Here is an 18,107-nt window from a genome sequence, read left to right as displayed (position 1 = left end):
TTAGGCAAACGTAGAATCCTTCTAATCACGTGATCTACAAAGTATGATGGTGGTATTTGTAGGTAATTCAGAAAATGAGCCTTCAGCTTCACTGATTCACTTTTCACGTTTTGAGAATAGTGATGACAACTGCTTGAGAGGCAAATGTGTGGACTTTACGTTTGTAAAAATAATTACAAGTTACAAGCAATTCTGTTTTGGACACCTTGTACCTGGACGTGGACACTTTTCATTGGAGTGAATTTAGTCTTACGCAGCACTCAGCAATATTCCAGCTACATGGCTTTTCGTTGGAACCGACCAGTATACACTTGTAAAGTGGAATATCAAACATCCTGTCCAATGGGGTAAACTCAAGTGTAAACACTTAGGTAGTTTGAAAAAACAAACAGACACTGCCCAGCGTTGTCCGAAATATTGTTATTCGTTTCAAAAAAGTAAATTTCTGAGATTTTTATCGTTCTTGCTGAAAGCACTTTAAGCTACGCTTTTTTGTTTTCATTTGCCATCTTTACGGAAAGTGTGAGCGAACAGTCGACTGTCTGATATATCTTAATTAGGCCTAGATCTATGTAAATTATCGGATAAAGAACATTTGCTATTTGAATGAAAGTGAATGGGAATTCCAGTGATATATTGATTAGTGCGATTTTAGAGTGATTTTGTAAACACCATCCATTATGGCGGAAACAACTCTTCAGCGTTCGTGTTTGTAGTATTTTCAAAAGCATCCCAACCGATTCTAGGTTATCGGCAACGTTTCATTGGTGATTTGATGATACCAGTGATCGCTAATTTTGAAAATCCAGTACGTAGAGTAGTTACGTTATTTTTTATTTTCAAAACAAACGCCAAATAACGCCGTTATTCCCGATTTCGTAATGTTGGAAAATGGCCACATTTGCGATATCTACAGCGTATTTTGATAGGTCATTTTCACTACTTTCAGCTCGTTTGTTTTTGTCACTGATGATAGTGGGTGGTTGTCTAGAATCAGTTTTCCGCAGAATTCAAAACTATAAAAGCTATTTGTGTGCGTGATGTATGTTGAATTTCATACGTAGAGGTTGTTAAGGACATATAAGAAGAAGAAGCAGACGGATAACGTCCCTAACGCAACACATCCTCGTTGCCAGTTCACCTGAGAACAACCTTTGTGGTCTCGCGAGAACATCTCCATGGTGACGGTACTCTTCAAACGACGCCATTGTTGTTTAGTATCAGTGTTGCCAAATCCAAGTCTTCGCTGTCATTATACGATTTGATTCATACTGGTGACCTACTTTGCACCATGTTCACGAGCGTTGCAAGTGTTTACCACCAAGGTACATTATTTATGTCTCTTAAGTCCAATTTGGTGTTGGTACTCGGCAACAGTAAACTTACTATCAGTAAGTTTGACCTAGGCCATATGGCGCTCGAACAACAATCCTCAGTAGTTTGCAAACAAGATATTTATGAAGCCCCCATAAATATTACATGTTTAAGGATAATGTGGGCTCATTTCCTAATAAGTCGAAAATATCGTTACGGTCAATTCATGTTGAACGTGTTTGTTCCAAGCAAAACCAAATTGCTCAAAATTCTTAATACTGCATCAAAAATAATTGGCCTACCCTTGGACAGTATCGGCTATTTTTATGAGCAGCAAATTATCAAAAAGACAGACCAAATTCTATGAGACCCGACTCATGTTCTAGTTTAGGAATATCCCATTTTCCCTTCGGGCCGTAGACTGCGTGTGCCGACATTACGAACAATCAGGGTCCGCCGTTCCTTTATACCTTCAAGTATACGTGAAATAAATATGGAAAAGGGATAGCATGTAATTTTGGAGATTGCTGTTGTTGCTGTTGTTGTGTATAGATGTTTTTATGTTTATTTTCATGTGACTGAGACCTGGAACTGTGCAATGAACTTCCACTATATGAACAATAAAGAATTATCTTATCTTATCTTATCTTATCTTATCTTATCTTATCTTATATTTCAAAGATCCCAATTCACCATCTGTCATCAATTTTGAATACGTTTTACATAGATTTTTTTCATCATTTCCCTCGGCAGCTTGGGAAGAGTTGAGAAAGTCTCAGCGTCCTACCGTTGCTGCCTCCCCCTCTAACCATCCTGTCCCTCTCCCAGTAGGTCATCCAGGGAGTTGACTAGACTTTTCCACATGATATAAAACGGAGAGTTGCGATTTAGAGTGGTTTTGTTACCATATTAGACTTTAAACTATTTACTAGATTTATATGCTTATGAAAATAAGCAAACATTAAGTCAATATGACTGAATGGAAGCAACAGAAAGCATGTACTTTTAGGATAAAATCAGACAATATTTTTGTAATAGGGCAGAAAGAATCACACTGTGTTAACTATTTTCCCTACATCTTATGTCTTATGAAACTGCCTTTTCTTTCTCTCTAAGCTGCCAACTGTTGAAGTTGATTATACACCCATCACCCAGAACCCTCTCCCTAACCCTGCCCACCCACCACTATGTGGTTCCTCCAAGAACTTTGAGCAGAACATCCTTCAGATAGACTTGGGAGGTCCAACAAAACCATGTGCAGTACATTCCCCAATGAACTTGAAGCAGGACATCCTGGAGATAGACTTGGGAGATCCCACATCACCTTTTACAGTACAGCCTGTAAAAACAGAATCCTGCATCCTGATTGATGTCAGCCACCTGAAAGAACCAAGTCAGCCACAGTCGTTTGAGACAGAATGCTGCTCCAGTGTCTTCAGCTTCATCAAAAGACTGTTCACTCTGTACTAGATGGACATTTGGTGTGGCTAGGACAGTTTGAACTATTACATAATTGTGAAAATCTAAAGAAAACTTTGTGCCTATTTGGACTATTTGAAGGCTTGGTCTCCCTTGAAACATGCAAAATGAAATGATCTGTTGTCAGTAAATATTTCCATAAATCTGATTTTGTATTGAATGTTTTGTTATTACATTCATAAAAGTTAGTTTATTTTCAGTATGTGTTTCAGTTGTAATTTGCAAGTTTCTCAGGACATACGAATGGGACAGGGAAAACAGGTTATACAATTATCAGAGTACGGTGTTCTTAGTTTTGCTGCCATTAAAATGTAAATTTGCATAAGGTGGACTGATAGTGATGGAAGTAATGCATTTGACTCTTGTACTGATTGATGTCCTGATCTCCTAATTAATTTGAGACAGCATGCTGCTGTAGTGTATTCACTTTCTTGACTCATACATTCACGAATATATGTCTTTGGTGTCAATAAACCAGACATTGAGATTTCTCTGTGACAGAGTCTGCTTATCACAATCAACATGTTTTTTATGTAATGAGTAGATTATTTACTTGTTTAACTGTGTGTACACAACCAAGATTGGACGACTGCTCACATCGTACACTGGGCAAGCATACTGTTTCAAGCTTTGTGAACCTATTCACTGCACATGCGTTGTGAGTACAGAACAGCATAGCTGTTGAAATCCCTTTTTACCCCCAGCACTGGGGGAAAATTAGTGAATCATTTGAACTCCGATTTCACAGGCTTTTTCTTCATCAAATTTTTTCTCAACTTTATGGGTTGAACTGGCATTTGTGATGATTTGTTTTGTTAAATGTATGCCGAAAGGTATCAGAATCTGCAGAGTTGTGTTTTACTTTGTGACCTTTAAAATATGTAATAATTAGAAATATCCAATAATTACATCTGAAAATCCCATTGTTCAGATTAAGGTAGAAATTTGCACCCATTGACAGTGTTTAAAAGTCCTGCCTACCCGACCGTCCAGAATGGTCTATTTTCATCTTGGACAGTCTCATTTTAAAAGTTGCAAGTCCGGTAGTCTGGTAGATATTTTTATCCCTAAGTTGCCTAACTGGCTAAGAGTATACTTGTCATAGTATCAGCAGACAGGTTCAGATGGAATTAAAATCATCACAGAGGACCTGACTTCATACCCAGGTTCAAAAAAGCTTTGAAGAGTGTTGTGGTGTTTCAACAGCACTTTACTGCAGATGATGATGAGGTTCCTGCTGCTGAAAAAAACTGCACTGCCAGCCCAGACTATGTCTTAGATTTGTCCGATCTTGATTGTGACTGTGAGGCAGAAAATGAGACAGATTCATAAACCAGGCCATGTAGCTTACATGCAGTAAAGACAGTATTGAGAAACCTGATTATCTTTGTTTTTTTTATTGTTGAAAACCGAACAGGCAAGTTTGTATTCGGACTGGTAATATTTTCAAGTTACCAACCAGTCCGGCTGTCTGGCTTGAAATTTTGGGAGTTTAAACACTGCCATTGACAATTTGCTCCAGAGTGGTTCCTGAAATATTTCCATGAATCTGAAGTTGTGTTCAATGTGTCACAGAAGTGCCATCTTTCCATGTCTTTTGGTGAGACATGAAACTGGAGCATCAAACTGCTGACTGACCTACCACCACTGATGATCTATCCACTAGAACAAGGAGGTGGTTCACAACACAAAGGCGCAAAACAACCTTAAAATTACAAATGACCATTCCAATGCTCAACAGCTTGAAGAAAAGTTTGACATCAATACCTTACCTTTACCATGCACAAAACCTTAAGTTACAGACCTTCACTGCTGCCTTGACATATTACATAGATCATTTCCAACCTCTGCTTAATAGGCCCCTCTCTTAGGAGTGCACCAAATTTCATTAACCTACTGCAAATCCTTGATTTCAGTGGTAAGCGATTCTAAATAGGCAGGCTAAATAGGATGTCATGTCAGAAAACCTGCTACACAGGTAACATAAAAACAAAAGAAGTTTACTGCACATAAAAGTTTAATGTCCATATCATAGTTACAGATGTTGTCATGTTAAAATCTGGAGAATTTGCCTGGCTCTCTGGTACCTCAATGAAGACGTTACATCTGAAAATCACAACATTTAATTGTAATTTGAACAAATTCAAGAATAGATAATGTACAAGTATCTGTATTTCACTGAGAAGGTATGATGGCAAAAATCTGTCTGAATATATTTTAAGAGCTATAAACATCAACTGCTAAAGGCAAACTGGCTGGAAGATCTGGATTTTAGTCTGCTCTGATATATTAGTCACTTGCACTTATCCTCACCAAGAATCTCTACAAGGTATTAGGAACCAACTGAGCAATGTTAATGAAACTCTTAAGGATAACAGTACAATAAATGGATGGTGAGGAACAGCTTACAGGCAGTTTGAAAATTTACAGATAAGAAAATTTCCATCCCATGCAAACTGACTTTCAAGGTCATTTAAATTTCTTGTTTACAAATATCACTCTGAAAACAGCACTGAAGGAAGATAATATACAATTCCATAAATATATGGAGTAAAAGAAATAATCAAAGTTAATGAGTGAGACAGAAATGGACTTCACAAATTGTACCCATTTGGGGAATTGAACCCCATCCTTCACTGTGATGAGCAAGTGCTTTAACCACTAGACTACCCCACTACCCCTAAATATTGGAAGTGATAATTGTAAAAAATCAGGTGTAGAGGAGACATCATCTCAAAATAACTTTGGAGATAAAATAAGCAATACTTCAAATGGAACAGAAATCTACTCCACTGCCAATCCAAATTCATACGGGTAATGAACAAATGGCTTAAAGCAAAAGTTGTAATTAAAGTTGAATGTTCATAATACTTTTCTTATCTAATGGATTGCACTCTCTCAGATAATCAACAGCTGAAGGCAAACGAACTGTAATAAAAGCTTTTGGCCTCTTGTACTGCTCACCCAACATGCCCCTATACTCTGGATCCATGACATCCTTAGCCTCAGTGAATCATGCAGCTTGACATCTTGACTTCAGTCTCATCGATTGTACTTATCCCACAGTCAGGTGCAGATTACCAAACATATCTCTTAATGTATACAGAGTGGTGATTGTGATGTGGTGATGGTTCTGATTGACTACATAACTCCTATACTTGTGATGGGTTGCTTACCCCAAAGCCATTCCTTCTGTACAACTTCATTCGCTAATTACAAGCTAACACAAACTTTGCGGTCGGAGGACAGCTCTTGACAATGACTACTGCAGCACCAGGACAAAAGGACCACACTGATGAGGTCACTGTACATCCATGACTGATACATCACAAAGATAGTGGAAGCCAAAGACTGTTTGGGACTGCCAAAAGCAATTTTCCATAATGAAAGTCAAGGAGCCATTGCTGTAGAGCATCACGTTCGATGCAGCAGAAGGTGGAAGAACGGCAAAAGTGTACGCCAGTAGCATGGGCGATGGGAGACTTCTGCTGATAAGGTTGGAGACAGTGAGATGAACAGTTGTTTATGCAGTCTATGTCAGTCGTGTGAAGTCGCAACATAGATTTTGACAGCTCTGACTGAGCAAAGCCAAAGTTCCTCGCTTTTCACCTCACCCCAGTATGATACAATAGTGAGATGGCGAGTAGGCAATCCGATTGACTAGGCAATTGATTCTTTGCTATGAAGACCTTGGAAATCTCACCTATATGCTCCCAGCGCATAAAACTCAGACATCTGAGTCGCCTTAGCCAATGCCTGGGGAGCCAAAGGTTTGTAATCATCAGAAACCAGATGTAAGACGACCGCTAAATCCAAAGCCAGAGGACAGAATTTCCTAGACTGATCTGCCAGTTTGGAGGAACGCAATACAGACTGTAGCTCAGAAACTTTAGAGATATTGGTACCAGTATTGTAGCTATTACTGAGTTAACAGCAGCTGCACCAGGACGAAAGGACAAAACTGATGAGGCCCATGTACGTCCATGACTCAGACATCACATAGATATTGGAAAGCGAAGACCGTTTTGGTCTGGCAAAAAAGCAGCTTTCCATGATTAAAGTCAAGGAGCCTACCATCACAAATCAACAGTGCAATATTTTGTACTTGGGTCTACTTCCCTCTAAACAAAGCAGTCTGGACACCAAACCAGTCAAAGCGAGTGGGTGTGTAACAAAGACTTCCATTGGCTGGTTCATCTGACGATAAGCTCCGGTGTGTGTATGGAATGTTGGGTTTTGTTGCTCAATCAACAAATACTGAGATGATAAGTACTGCATGTCTGGAAACTATTGTTTGTCTAAAAAAAGACTTACAATGACAATCTAAGTTTGCACTGGTTTCTGTTCGATCTATCATACAAAAAAAATGGATGCAGCTTGTTTGCAATCAACAGACATCATAAGTACAACATATGCCTGTCTGTAATTACAGACTGACCTCAAGTGCATGAACACATTTATTGTGTATAGCCTGGTATTTTAAGTTCAAGTTGTGGTCAATGATTGAAGTTGTGTATTGCATATTGTCATTAGGAGACAGGCATGGAGACACCTACGTGTCAATACAACAGACACTGGGTGTTGTCTGTGACAGTGGCTGCTTTTTTCTGTTTCCATAGACATTTCAGTTTTCATGCTGAGCATTTTTTAACAATGATACTACCATTTCTACTGCTACACCTTCCTGAAAACTTGGTTTACAAATCTGCCAACCCCTAAGAAGCCAGATGTGAAAAAAAGAGAACGTATGGAACCAGTGTATTTATTTACCGCAGACCCAAGCGGCTTGTAATCACAAGTAAAATCTTTTGTTCTCCAACTTCCACCACAGCGATGATCTTTGCATGCATCACTTGCGTTTTTTCTACGAATTCCCTTCTTGGGAATAAACCGTCCAGGCATCCTGGCACGGAATGATTACACAGCACAGCATAGCTGTTGAAACCACTTTTCATCCCAGGTGGGGTGAAACTAGTGACTTGTTTGAACTCGTTTGATTTCAAGGGTATTTTTTTTATCACATTGTTTTTCAACTTTTTAAGTTGAATTTGCCTATTTATAATTTGTTACTATAAGTCCATACCAAAAGGTATCAGAATCTGCAAGTAATAACACTTGGCCACTACAGATTTTTGAGTTGCTTTAGGCTTCCTAGACAGTCACAAGTGATGCAGGTACAGGCATCTAAAGACAGCATTGAAGCTTTAGTGGGAGACAGAATATCATGCACCTTGCAATAAGTTTAACATTTCTTCCACTTGTTATAAGAAGTATGATGGGCAGAAGTAATGGCTAAAGCAACCCTTCTGTAATAACACTTGGCCATTAGAGATTTCTGTACATGAGCCATACAAGAAGAATGAACGTTTGTAGACATTCATGAAACTGGTCTGAGTGTGGATGGATGAGTACATTGTTTTGAGTGGGTAAAGCTTTTGGCTGTGGCGTGGTGAGACGTAACAGGTTGACGAACCAACTGTGAGCCAGTAAGCAGAGCTCGATCAAAAGCAGTGTCATTTGCTTGGTGGCTATAACTTTTGTAGTACTCGAGGTAGAAGGGCCAGTAGTGGAAATGTGTAAGCATTTAGTTTTTCCCAGTATATGGCCAGATTGTCTGGTAGACAAGAAGTCAACTGGAGAATAACTGATTGGAAGACAAACCGACCAGAAAGTCCGACAGAGACAGAGCTTTTCTGAGATGACATTCTTTATTCCTGTAACGTGTTTGCCTCTTGCTGATGTTCCCATGGAGTCCATCAGCTGGAAGAAGAGCATGGCCCACCTTTGTTGACCGCAGATGGTTGATGTACAAAACAATGGTGGAGTTGTCGGATTGAATGAACAGACTGGTTGATCGCTGCTCCTGGTCCCAATGGCATATGGCTAAGATGACTGCTTTGAACACAGGTTTGCTATTGTGCTCATCAAGAGACAACAGCCTTGCCATGGAACTTGAAAAAGTGGGTTCCCCATCCTGGAGTGACATATCCACGAGGAGGTGATGAGTTGGACAGACTGGCACGAAATACACTCTTCCACTGACATTCCACACTTTGAGCCACCTGCACAGGAATGGGTGGAGTGACAGAGGTGGGTGGATCAACATATATTGGACTTGAGCGGATGTAAGCAGACCAAGAAGCTCTTGACTTTGATGCAAGATCCTCTATTGGGACAGTGCTAGAAAGACAAGGCATTGAATCTTTGCCCACCTGTACAGTGGAACAAACATCTTGCTGAGGCACTGAGTTGAGGTCAGCTCTGATTTGACGTTGATAACCCAGCCTAGCTGGTGGAGTAGGCTTGTAGTGCCCTGAAGATGTAGACACAAAATCTGCGGATCCATCTCAGCTTGAAGGCGTTCATTGATGTACAATCTTGAGGGCAGTTGCCCTGACAAGGGAGTCATAGGCTTTGCAATCTGGGTAAACACTCACAGTGCCAAAGAAATGCCAAATCCTCCACTGAACATGGATCCCTTGGGCCATGAAGCTTAGATTCTACCAGTGGTAGGGGAATATCAGGACATGCAGATAAGCATCTTGCAAGTCTTGGCTGATCAGGCCATTTGTGCCACCTATACTGTAACATAGGAAGTAGGAATGTTACAAGAAAAGTTACGAGACCTTAGACTTACGAGAGTTTGTGAAAAGGGCCCCAGGGTTCTTGGCTTAAGATCAAAGAGACTCAATGGCTAGCCTGTCCAGCAATGTACCCAGCGTAGTCTAAAGAGCTGTTATCTGTGCAGCAGGGAAGGTACAATGCACTGGGTCTAGAGTCAGTGGCGAGATGCCCACAAGTGGAAGCCGATAACCTTGACTGACAGTTGATATGACGAAGGAGTCTCACAACAATGTCCATCGATTTCAAGCTTTCTGCCCACAAACTAGCCCAATATCTGGGGTGGGGGGTCACTGCTTTCCTGCACCAGCCCTGTAACGCCTCTTATGGAAGGAGATTGGAACTGTTACTGCCCCTCCTGCAGGATCCACTGCCACAAAAAGAGTTCCATAGTTCTACGTTAGTGGGCACATACTGAGCTGGTCTTCTCCGCCTCAAAGGGTCCTTTTGTAATTTCAGGACTTCCACAGAGACTTGATATTGGCTATCACTCTTAACTTCAGACCGGTAATGGTTGATGGCCTCATTGAATAAACACTGCATAAACCCAAGCTGTCTAAAGAGCTCAGTTCTGCAGCAATTGTCCCAGAAGATTGATGCTGGGGAACGTGTTGTCAAATTGCCGTAAAATAGTCAAAGAAGTGGGTAACCTGATCAAGGACCGTGCAGAGCTCATTGTGGATTTTTTTACTGGCCTGTCCATTTTTCATTTCTTTGATCAGAAGGACCATGCTCCAGAGGCTCCAGAGAGTCTAGACAACTGGTCCTGTCCTTTCTGTAGAAGACAATGTCATCTTCATTCAAATTCTGACAATAATTACACCTTGCCAAGCACATAAACCAAGGCAGTCTATGCAGGATGGACAAGGGTCAGATTTCTAGAAAGCCTTCTTGTATTGAGAGCAGCTCTTCCTTTTTCTCGATGAGGAATGATTCTTTCAGTTCTAAAGTAATCTAGAATGTTTCACATCAAATTTATAGCATGTCTGTTCATGAGGCCAACAAAAAAAGAATATTCAGAGAGGGGTGTCATGTGGCCAGCCAAAAGTCATGCTGCAGGTATGAGTACAATCTGTGAGATAGGATAAGTTTAAAAATGTGTAATTTCAGTGTGTTACATTTCAGCTCACATGAGATAATGCTTTGGTTATCTAAAGCTGGTAAGAATGTACCATGCTTACCTTTGTTAACATCTTTCCCTTTGTTCTTTTTCTTAGCCTTTGTCTCACCAGCAGTACTATCTTCATCCTCACTCTCATTTTCAGGATCCTCCTCTACTTCTTGCCCAGATTCAGCACACTCCTCTTCTTCCTCCTCAACATCTTTCTCTTCATCATCCTTATCCTTTGCTTCTCCATCATTCTCATATTCCTTTTCAGCTTCTTCCAGTATTGTCTCTGCTTGTTTTGTGGTTTCAGCTCTGCTATGACCCTTTAAATCTTCCAGATACTTCAGCAAGCGCACAAAACCTTCATCGGACACCTACAGAATATTAACAATCATGACACAATGTCAATCATAAAGAAGGCAATAGATGACTGATGGTAAAACATCAAAGTTACAAATTAACCTTTTTAACTGTATTAAGTGTTCATCAACATTACATGTTGTACTAAATGATACAAAAATCATTCACCTCAACACTCAATGTTAAAACATTCCTTCAATAACTGTTAACTATGTGCACAAGAATATTACATTTCCAACCTCCCCACACTGACATCCTGTTCCTAAAAGATTTTTAGCAAAACCAAACCTGGGTCTGTGGCATAATGACGAAACACTTTAACCATTGGCAGAGTTCCCTTTGACGTGGAAACTTGTGTACGAGACCCAGTGTAAAGTGAAACTATGCATAAAAATAAACACTTCATTGCTCTTAACACAATAAAATCTTTAATGAAAATCGTGCAATTCAGTGCTGTCAGCAAAAAATTTAACTTGATTCATTAATGATTTAAATTGATTTGAAAGTACACACGTCACATAATCAAAGTTGACATCCATTTAAACAGATAAATTTTCATCACTTAGTTGGGTCATTCATTTACAAAAATTTACATAAAGCTCAGCCTTATTTGCATAGAACCAGGCTAAATTTAGATGATGCTTTTCTGGTATAATTTTTAAATAACGCAGACGAAAGTAGCATGAAATAACTGAATTTTAATTACTTGATGCTGAGTGGTGCAGATACAAGTTAGTTAACTCAAAGTCCATTTGAGTCCAAATATTCCCAATGAATTGTACTCTGACTCAAAAACAAATAATAATCGTAAATGACTCAAACTAACACCAATGTAAATTGGAAAAACACACCAACCCTGCAGAATTTCGTTTTAACTTCTGTCAACAAAACATAAAAGTTGTTTCACAAACCATCATTATTTTCATTTGATAAAATTATTGTCATTCCCTATCAATGGGAGATAATTCTTTAGAATTCACAGATTTAGAGACATATACCTGAAGAAAAGTAAATATTTGTAGAAAATGGATTATCTTTGTAAATTGTTTGACCTCCAAATTTTTGGCTTCCTAAAAAAACTTTGGAGAGTCACCCTGACCTCCAAATATAAATGTCTAGAGGATTAAGTAACATTTCTGGCAGTGAGACTATCACATCTTTTAATTGGTCCAGTGAGCTGTCCAATTCATGGTAATGTGATTTCCGTGAGTCATATTTCTGACAGTGTGTTGTTCACACCGCTTAACTGATAGGTAATAAATTTCTAAATGGACCTGAGTAGGCTAATTAAATAGATTAACTTAACCATTCAATGAAACCTTACCATGGGAGACACAAGCAAATGAAAGAAACATGGTTGGCAAGTCATATGATTTTATCATATACAAGCATAGCGAAAATCATGATATTTCACTGCTTAAATCACCATAGAGTTCAGATCAAAGGGTATGCCACTGATCACAGAGTTCAACCCAAGAATTTCACCTTTCTTGGCCATCATATTGCTTATGTGTGACCAATGTACAAAAGAAATGCAAATAGAATAAAAAAACAGAACATTTCCTGTCTCCATTTGTACAAGGCAAAGTGTGTTCACACCATTGCCTGTCTCCAAGTGCACAAAACAAACTATGTTCATAACCATATACACCCTATCCTGTCCAAAATTTTTTAAAAAATCCTAAAGACAATTGTGTTCTTTATCAGTTGATGAGCAAAATCAGGTTAGGATTAACCTGATCAAGCAGCAATGATCAGGTAGGTAGCAATGGATTAATTAAGGCTTAGCTAAACTTATTTCATTTTCGCAGAGTATTAATTAACACAATCTCATTTCCACACAGACCATATAGGCCCTATTAGTGATGGTAGTTGTCCTGATTCTGGCAGTGGGATTTTCATAGGTCCCATTTCTGGCTGTGGATTATAACACCTCCCTAAATACGTCATCTGTAGACTGTCAGTTTTGGGATCATACTGTCTAGGGGGAGGAAACCTGCATTGGGCTACCCCACCTCTCCCTTTGTATATGTGTCACTTTTATTATGTTTTCACTTTCAAAAAGTTACAGGGTCTCAACATTTATTTTCAATAATCTTGAAAAACCTATACAATTTGCCATACTTTGCGACATGACTACACACATGATTGGAAATGTTATGTGAGCATGTTATTGAATTTTTTCAGCATCCAAATTATCTTTTACAACACATGCTGTCCAGTATTAACAGGACATGAATACTGTATTCTATTTTCATAATTATTTAAACGATTTTCATAATTATTTAAATGAATGGGAAGTAGCAAAGTCTACAAACACTAACACACAAAAAAATTGTGGATGCTTACGAATTAATTCTGCTATTTCATAATTTAATACCACCTAAAATGTCTCCTCTCTCAGTAATCCTACTAAAACACAACACACAGTTGAATCTTTCTTGATCTAGCATTCAAACTATCAATACAAACTGAAAAGGACAGCTGATTTCAATTTGTTATAATTGTAGTTCAATGCATGCATTTTGATTAAAATATACAACACATGGCCTACACCAAAAACACAAGTTTGAAATATCCATCAGTTAGTCCATATCACCATGTAGGTTATAAATGTAGTCTCCTGAGTACCTACTTTTAAGGAACATTCATTGTAAATGTCCAGTCTTATGTCAGTTGTTGTTGAGTAATGGTATGTATTCAGTTTTTTACATTTCTCTAGGACCACCATTTTGCAGCATGACATCCCTACAGTTGAAGGATTCAAGTCCCTTTGACTCTCAAAATTATAACCTGAGAAGATCCAGATTAGAATTGTCTCCAGCAACCCATACTTGGAGTCAAACAACCAACCAACATATATAACCCACAAAAGCCTGACATGTTTAAGTTTCTTCATGTCACAATATGACATATATTTTTTTTCCAGTTTAGCCAATGAGTTGATATAACAAGGGTTTCAATTCATATTTTATGTTTCTGCAACTCACCATGTTGATATCATACATGTGTGATAGCAACCAGACCTGACGAACCTTCTGGAAGCGCCATACATCATGGTGATAGTACCACTGATTCAAGTATGCCAAGGCAGCATCTTTTGCGACAGTACTTTCTATTTTCTTCCCCTTGTTAGCTTTCTTTAGTTGCCTCTTCTTTTTCATTCTTTCCCTTTTCTCTTCTTTCATTTTCTCCAGTGCAATTTCTTCCGGTGTTTTGGGAACACTTTCTGGTTGCACTTCCTCTTTCAGATTTTTAGATTTCATAAGTTTGAGAAATTCAGGAACTTTGTCTTTAAATTTGTCCTTCCGTTCTCTTCTCTTTCTCTCCTTTTTAATACTACTCTGATCCTGGTGTTTCTTCACACACTGATCTCCATCTTGACCTTCAGACTGGGATTTTCTTTTCTTTGCTTTACTATATTTACCATCTGTAACCACAATATCTTCATTCCTCTCTTCAACAGGCAGTTTTTCAGAATGCCTTTTTCTGTTATGCTTCTTTGTTTTAGAATGACTCACACTAACAGCAACATTTTCATCATTCCCTGGTGAAAATTCCTCTTTACTTTTCTTTACTTTTCTTTCTTTTACAACATCATCAGATTCCTGGATTTTTTGCTTTTGCTTCTTTTTGGTCCTGTGTTGGCTTTCTTTCACAGTATTTTCTAGGGACATGTTTACTCAGCTGATGTCATGCAACTTTGTTGTGTCATATATTACAAATCTGAAACGAAATGTTTACATGAGTAACAATTAAACACAAAAGACCTGTGAATTTGTTGTGTTAAGCACAGTTACACTCAGCTGTCAGGAGCTGATCTTAAATATACTTACATACATTGATCCTAAACTGTCACAACAATATGACCAACGTACTTACATTCAACATTAAATGTGTGACGTGTATAATTTGTCTGGAAACAACTTACTCCTCTGTGATAACGTATCACTTTCAATGTTCAGGGGTAACCCAATCACCAGCGTGAACACGTGTTTTAAAGCGGAAGTAAACATTACTTGAACGATAAATCATAGAGTTGTCTCCCCTACGTAGACGTACAGTCTCGGACAAAAACAAGTTTTCAGCCACATTTTCTTGCAGCTGTTACCGACAAGTATACAATTATCATATGCAGCACTGTTACCAGACAGCAGAAGCAGGTCTAATAACGCAACGTGATAGTTCCTTTTGACGATGCTCAAGATGTCGTGATTGATGTCATGGAGACAAGTAATCTCTTATTTCCGGCAAGTTAGTGTTATACATATTGTTGGGAACTGGTTTAAATCTCACAACTGATGAGTGATTCAGTAGCAACGAGCATAATTTGGTTAGCATCATTAATCGGAATGACATGGAGAAAGATAATTGTAACCCCAGTCTCAATTTGCCGTGAAGAAAGGGGTAGCTGCGACTTGAGTTGATTTTTGCTTTGACAGATACACATCCACAGAATATGTTGTTGGCCGAGTCGAAGGTGTTTGGTTGCATGAATATAGAATATCGATATGGCCAGGGTTACCAGCTGGGTGTACATCTTAACGTGTTTCGTAACCCTGGGGATTCCGATTTGTGGTGTACTCCAATGCATCGAAAACAGAAAGAAAATAAAGACACGCCCAAGCAGCATAGTCCATGACTATATACATGTCTACTGATGGGCTACGTAATATTTGCAAGTCGCCCAGTCGTGACGTGGCCATCTTTCACGTATTGCAATGCAATCACTCTTGTACTAAGAACATGACTTGCACTGACTGAACCAAGTCGCACCTCTCCCAACTAATTTATTTATTGATTGCTTAGTAGACGTACTGTGCGACCCTCAGTCTCATAACCGAGATCTGTATAGTGATCTGACACCCTCGCTTTTCCAGAGAGTTACACATTTACGTTCTATTCTCATAAAAAATCCCGTAACCATTCCCCACCAAAGCATAGGTTTAAGCCCGTATCTGACGAATGGCACGAAGCCGCATACGATCGTCTGCCTGACGTAATGGAACTAGTGTTATATATAACTTCCAGACAAAGCTGTCATGGGTCTGTTTTGTAGTGGAATATAAATACAAAATCTTGGGTAGCTGAGGATCCGGTACGGTGCTCAATTCCAGTATTGGAAAATATACGTGTATGTTTGAAACAAGTGCAGTATGTTTGTGTGAATATGGGATCCATTAAGTGATCTATATGCAGATGTTAGTCATAGCTACAAATAACATTTTGGGTCACTGAGTTGTGTAATTAATTGTGTTTATCTCAATGAGGCATCCTAGTTTACCTTTGAGTAACCAAATATACTGTGCCCTCCCCACTCAGGCTCAATTGGATATTGTGACACTTTCCAGTAATTGCAAAACATGTAATAAAGTTCAAATGTTGTTTAAGTGTTTGTTATTCGAATTTGATCTGTAGTGTGATGAGAAAGACTGTAAGTTGCCGAGTCCATGTATTGAAAATACAAATCTCTCTCATCACACAGCAGTTATATCTATCCACCATTATGAAGCTAAGATTTCACATTTTTGTGTGTACGCCTGTAAGATCAAATTTATTGAGCATTTACAAAAGTTCAAGCGTCCATGTACGCAATAGACTCGACCAGAAATCGGCCATCTCTGAACACATTCTCAAGAACCCTGGACACTCAGTTCGATGGGAGGACACTAGGATACTATCTACCAATAACAACTGGCGCCAAAGGAAACTACAAGAGGCCATCGAGATCCGGAGACAGAAACCAGCAATCAACCGTGACCAAGGAGTGTACCTACCAAGTGCCTGGGACTTATTGATAAATTAATCTCATCTATCTGTGTACATTCTATTTACGTAATTCATCCTTATCAACTTGTGTTTTGTACATCATCAACCCTCATGTAATCATGCTCATTAACCCTCATGTAAATCATGTACATCATCCTTAATCCCCAAGCATGTGTTATGTAAACATCATCCAATCATGCGTAATGTATCACCATTGGCTTCCATCCTTATCCCCAGTCATGTACATCGTCCTTATTCCCTATCTGTGTTATGTAAACATATCCTATCATCTGTAACGTATTACCATTGGCTTCCATCATTGTTATCATAACTGTCGGCTTCCTATCAGTGCTTGTTTATACTGGCTTCCAGCTTTCGTTAATTCATTCCACTTGTTACTTTGTTATTGTTTTACCTGTACATCATCACCTGATGAGGGAGTAAGCATTAACTCCGAAACGTTGTGTTCTCATATAAAGAAGTTGATATCCATAAAAATCTCCATTCCTAATAACATTCTCTGCTCCCGTATGTAAAGAAATTAAGTTGACCAGCCATTTGTGCCATTTGACCTCCCGGGTCATGCATATGTAGAGTAGCTCAGGTCAAGCTGAACAACCAGTATTTATCTAAAATACATAAAGACCCAGACTTGCGTCTTTGTTGGGTCGAGAATTATGCGGGGCGGTGGTGTAGCATAGTGGTTAAAGCGTCCGCTCGTCACGTTGAAGACCCGGGTTCGATTCCCCACGTGCACATTGGTACCATGTGAAGCCCATTTCTGGTGCCAGTCTTAATGTTGCGGAATATTGCTAAAAGCTGCGTAACTCTATACTCGCCGTCTCACTGTTTCATGTGGCATGAACCCTTCTCGCTCGACGAGACCGATAGCATTTTTAGCGCAGCACGACCCCAGTGCCAGTTCACTAAACCAGACGATGTGATCTCGCGAGACCATCTCCGTGGTGACGGTTCTCTTCAAACGACGCCATTGTTGTTTAGCATCAGATTTGCAAAGTCCACAACACTGCTATCCTTTTACGATTTCATCCACACTTGTGACCACCTTTGCACCATGTTCACGAGCGTTGCAAGTGTTTATCATCAAGGTATATCATTTAGGTCTTTCAAGTCGAATCTAGTTTTCATACTCATAAGAAAGAACGTAAAAATATTTGATTGCCAATGGCGTTCCTTGGTAGTTAGCGAACAAGAACTTCATAAGCTACGACTCTGGAGGCGAGCCTTATAACTTACGAAAGGGTCTTATATTGTCTTTTTCACAAAGACTATTTATCAACATAATTATGTGAGAGGTATAGATGATAGAGGGTCCAATGATTCCCGATATTCACCCAAGTTCATTTTGAAGTCCTTTCACAAAGATTCATGCACCATTTCCCTCGGCAGCTCTGGAAGAGTTGAAAAAGTCTCAGCGACCTACCATTGCTGCCTC

General features: G+C 39.1%; 1 protein-coding gene across 1 annotated transcript; it reads right to left on the bottom strand.

Moving 5' to 3' along the window:
* Nucleotides 1–4,792: 4,792 nt before the first annotated feature.
* Nucleotides 4,793–14,928, bottom strand: LOC137284361 (cilia- and flagella-associated protein 251-like). Its single transcript, XM_067816144.1, has 4 exons — nucleotides 14,814–14,928; nucleotides 13,873–14,608; nucleotides 10,596–10,896; nucleotides 4,793–4,899 (listed from the first exon to the last, which is right to left on the bottom strand). The coding sequence occupies exons 2-4, from the start codon at nucleotides 14,557–14,559 to the stop codon at nucleotides 4,841–4,843; spliced, it is 1,047 nt and encodes a 348-aa protein (XP_067672245.1). The 5' UTR covers nucleotides 14,560–14,608; nucleotides 14,814–14,928; the 3' UTR covers nucleotides 4,793–4,840.
* Nucleotides 14,929–18,107: the final 3,179 nt, after the last annotated feature.

The sequence above is a fragment of the Haliotis asinina genome, chromosome 5 (assembly GCF_037392515.1).
Source record: "Haliotis asinina isolate JCU_RB_2024 chromosome 5, JCU_Hal_asi_v2, whole genome shotgun sequence".
NCBI classification, from domain to species: domain Eukaryota; kingdom Metazoa; phylum Mollusca; class Gastropoda; order Lepetellida; family Haliotidae; genus Haliotis; species Haliotis asinina.
The sequence above is the reverse complement of the archived record's forward strand: the minus strand, read 5'-3'. Positions and strand labels throughout refer to the sequence as shown.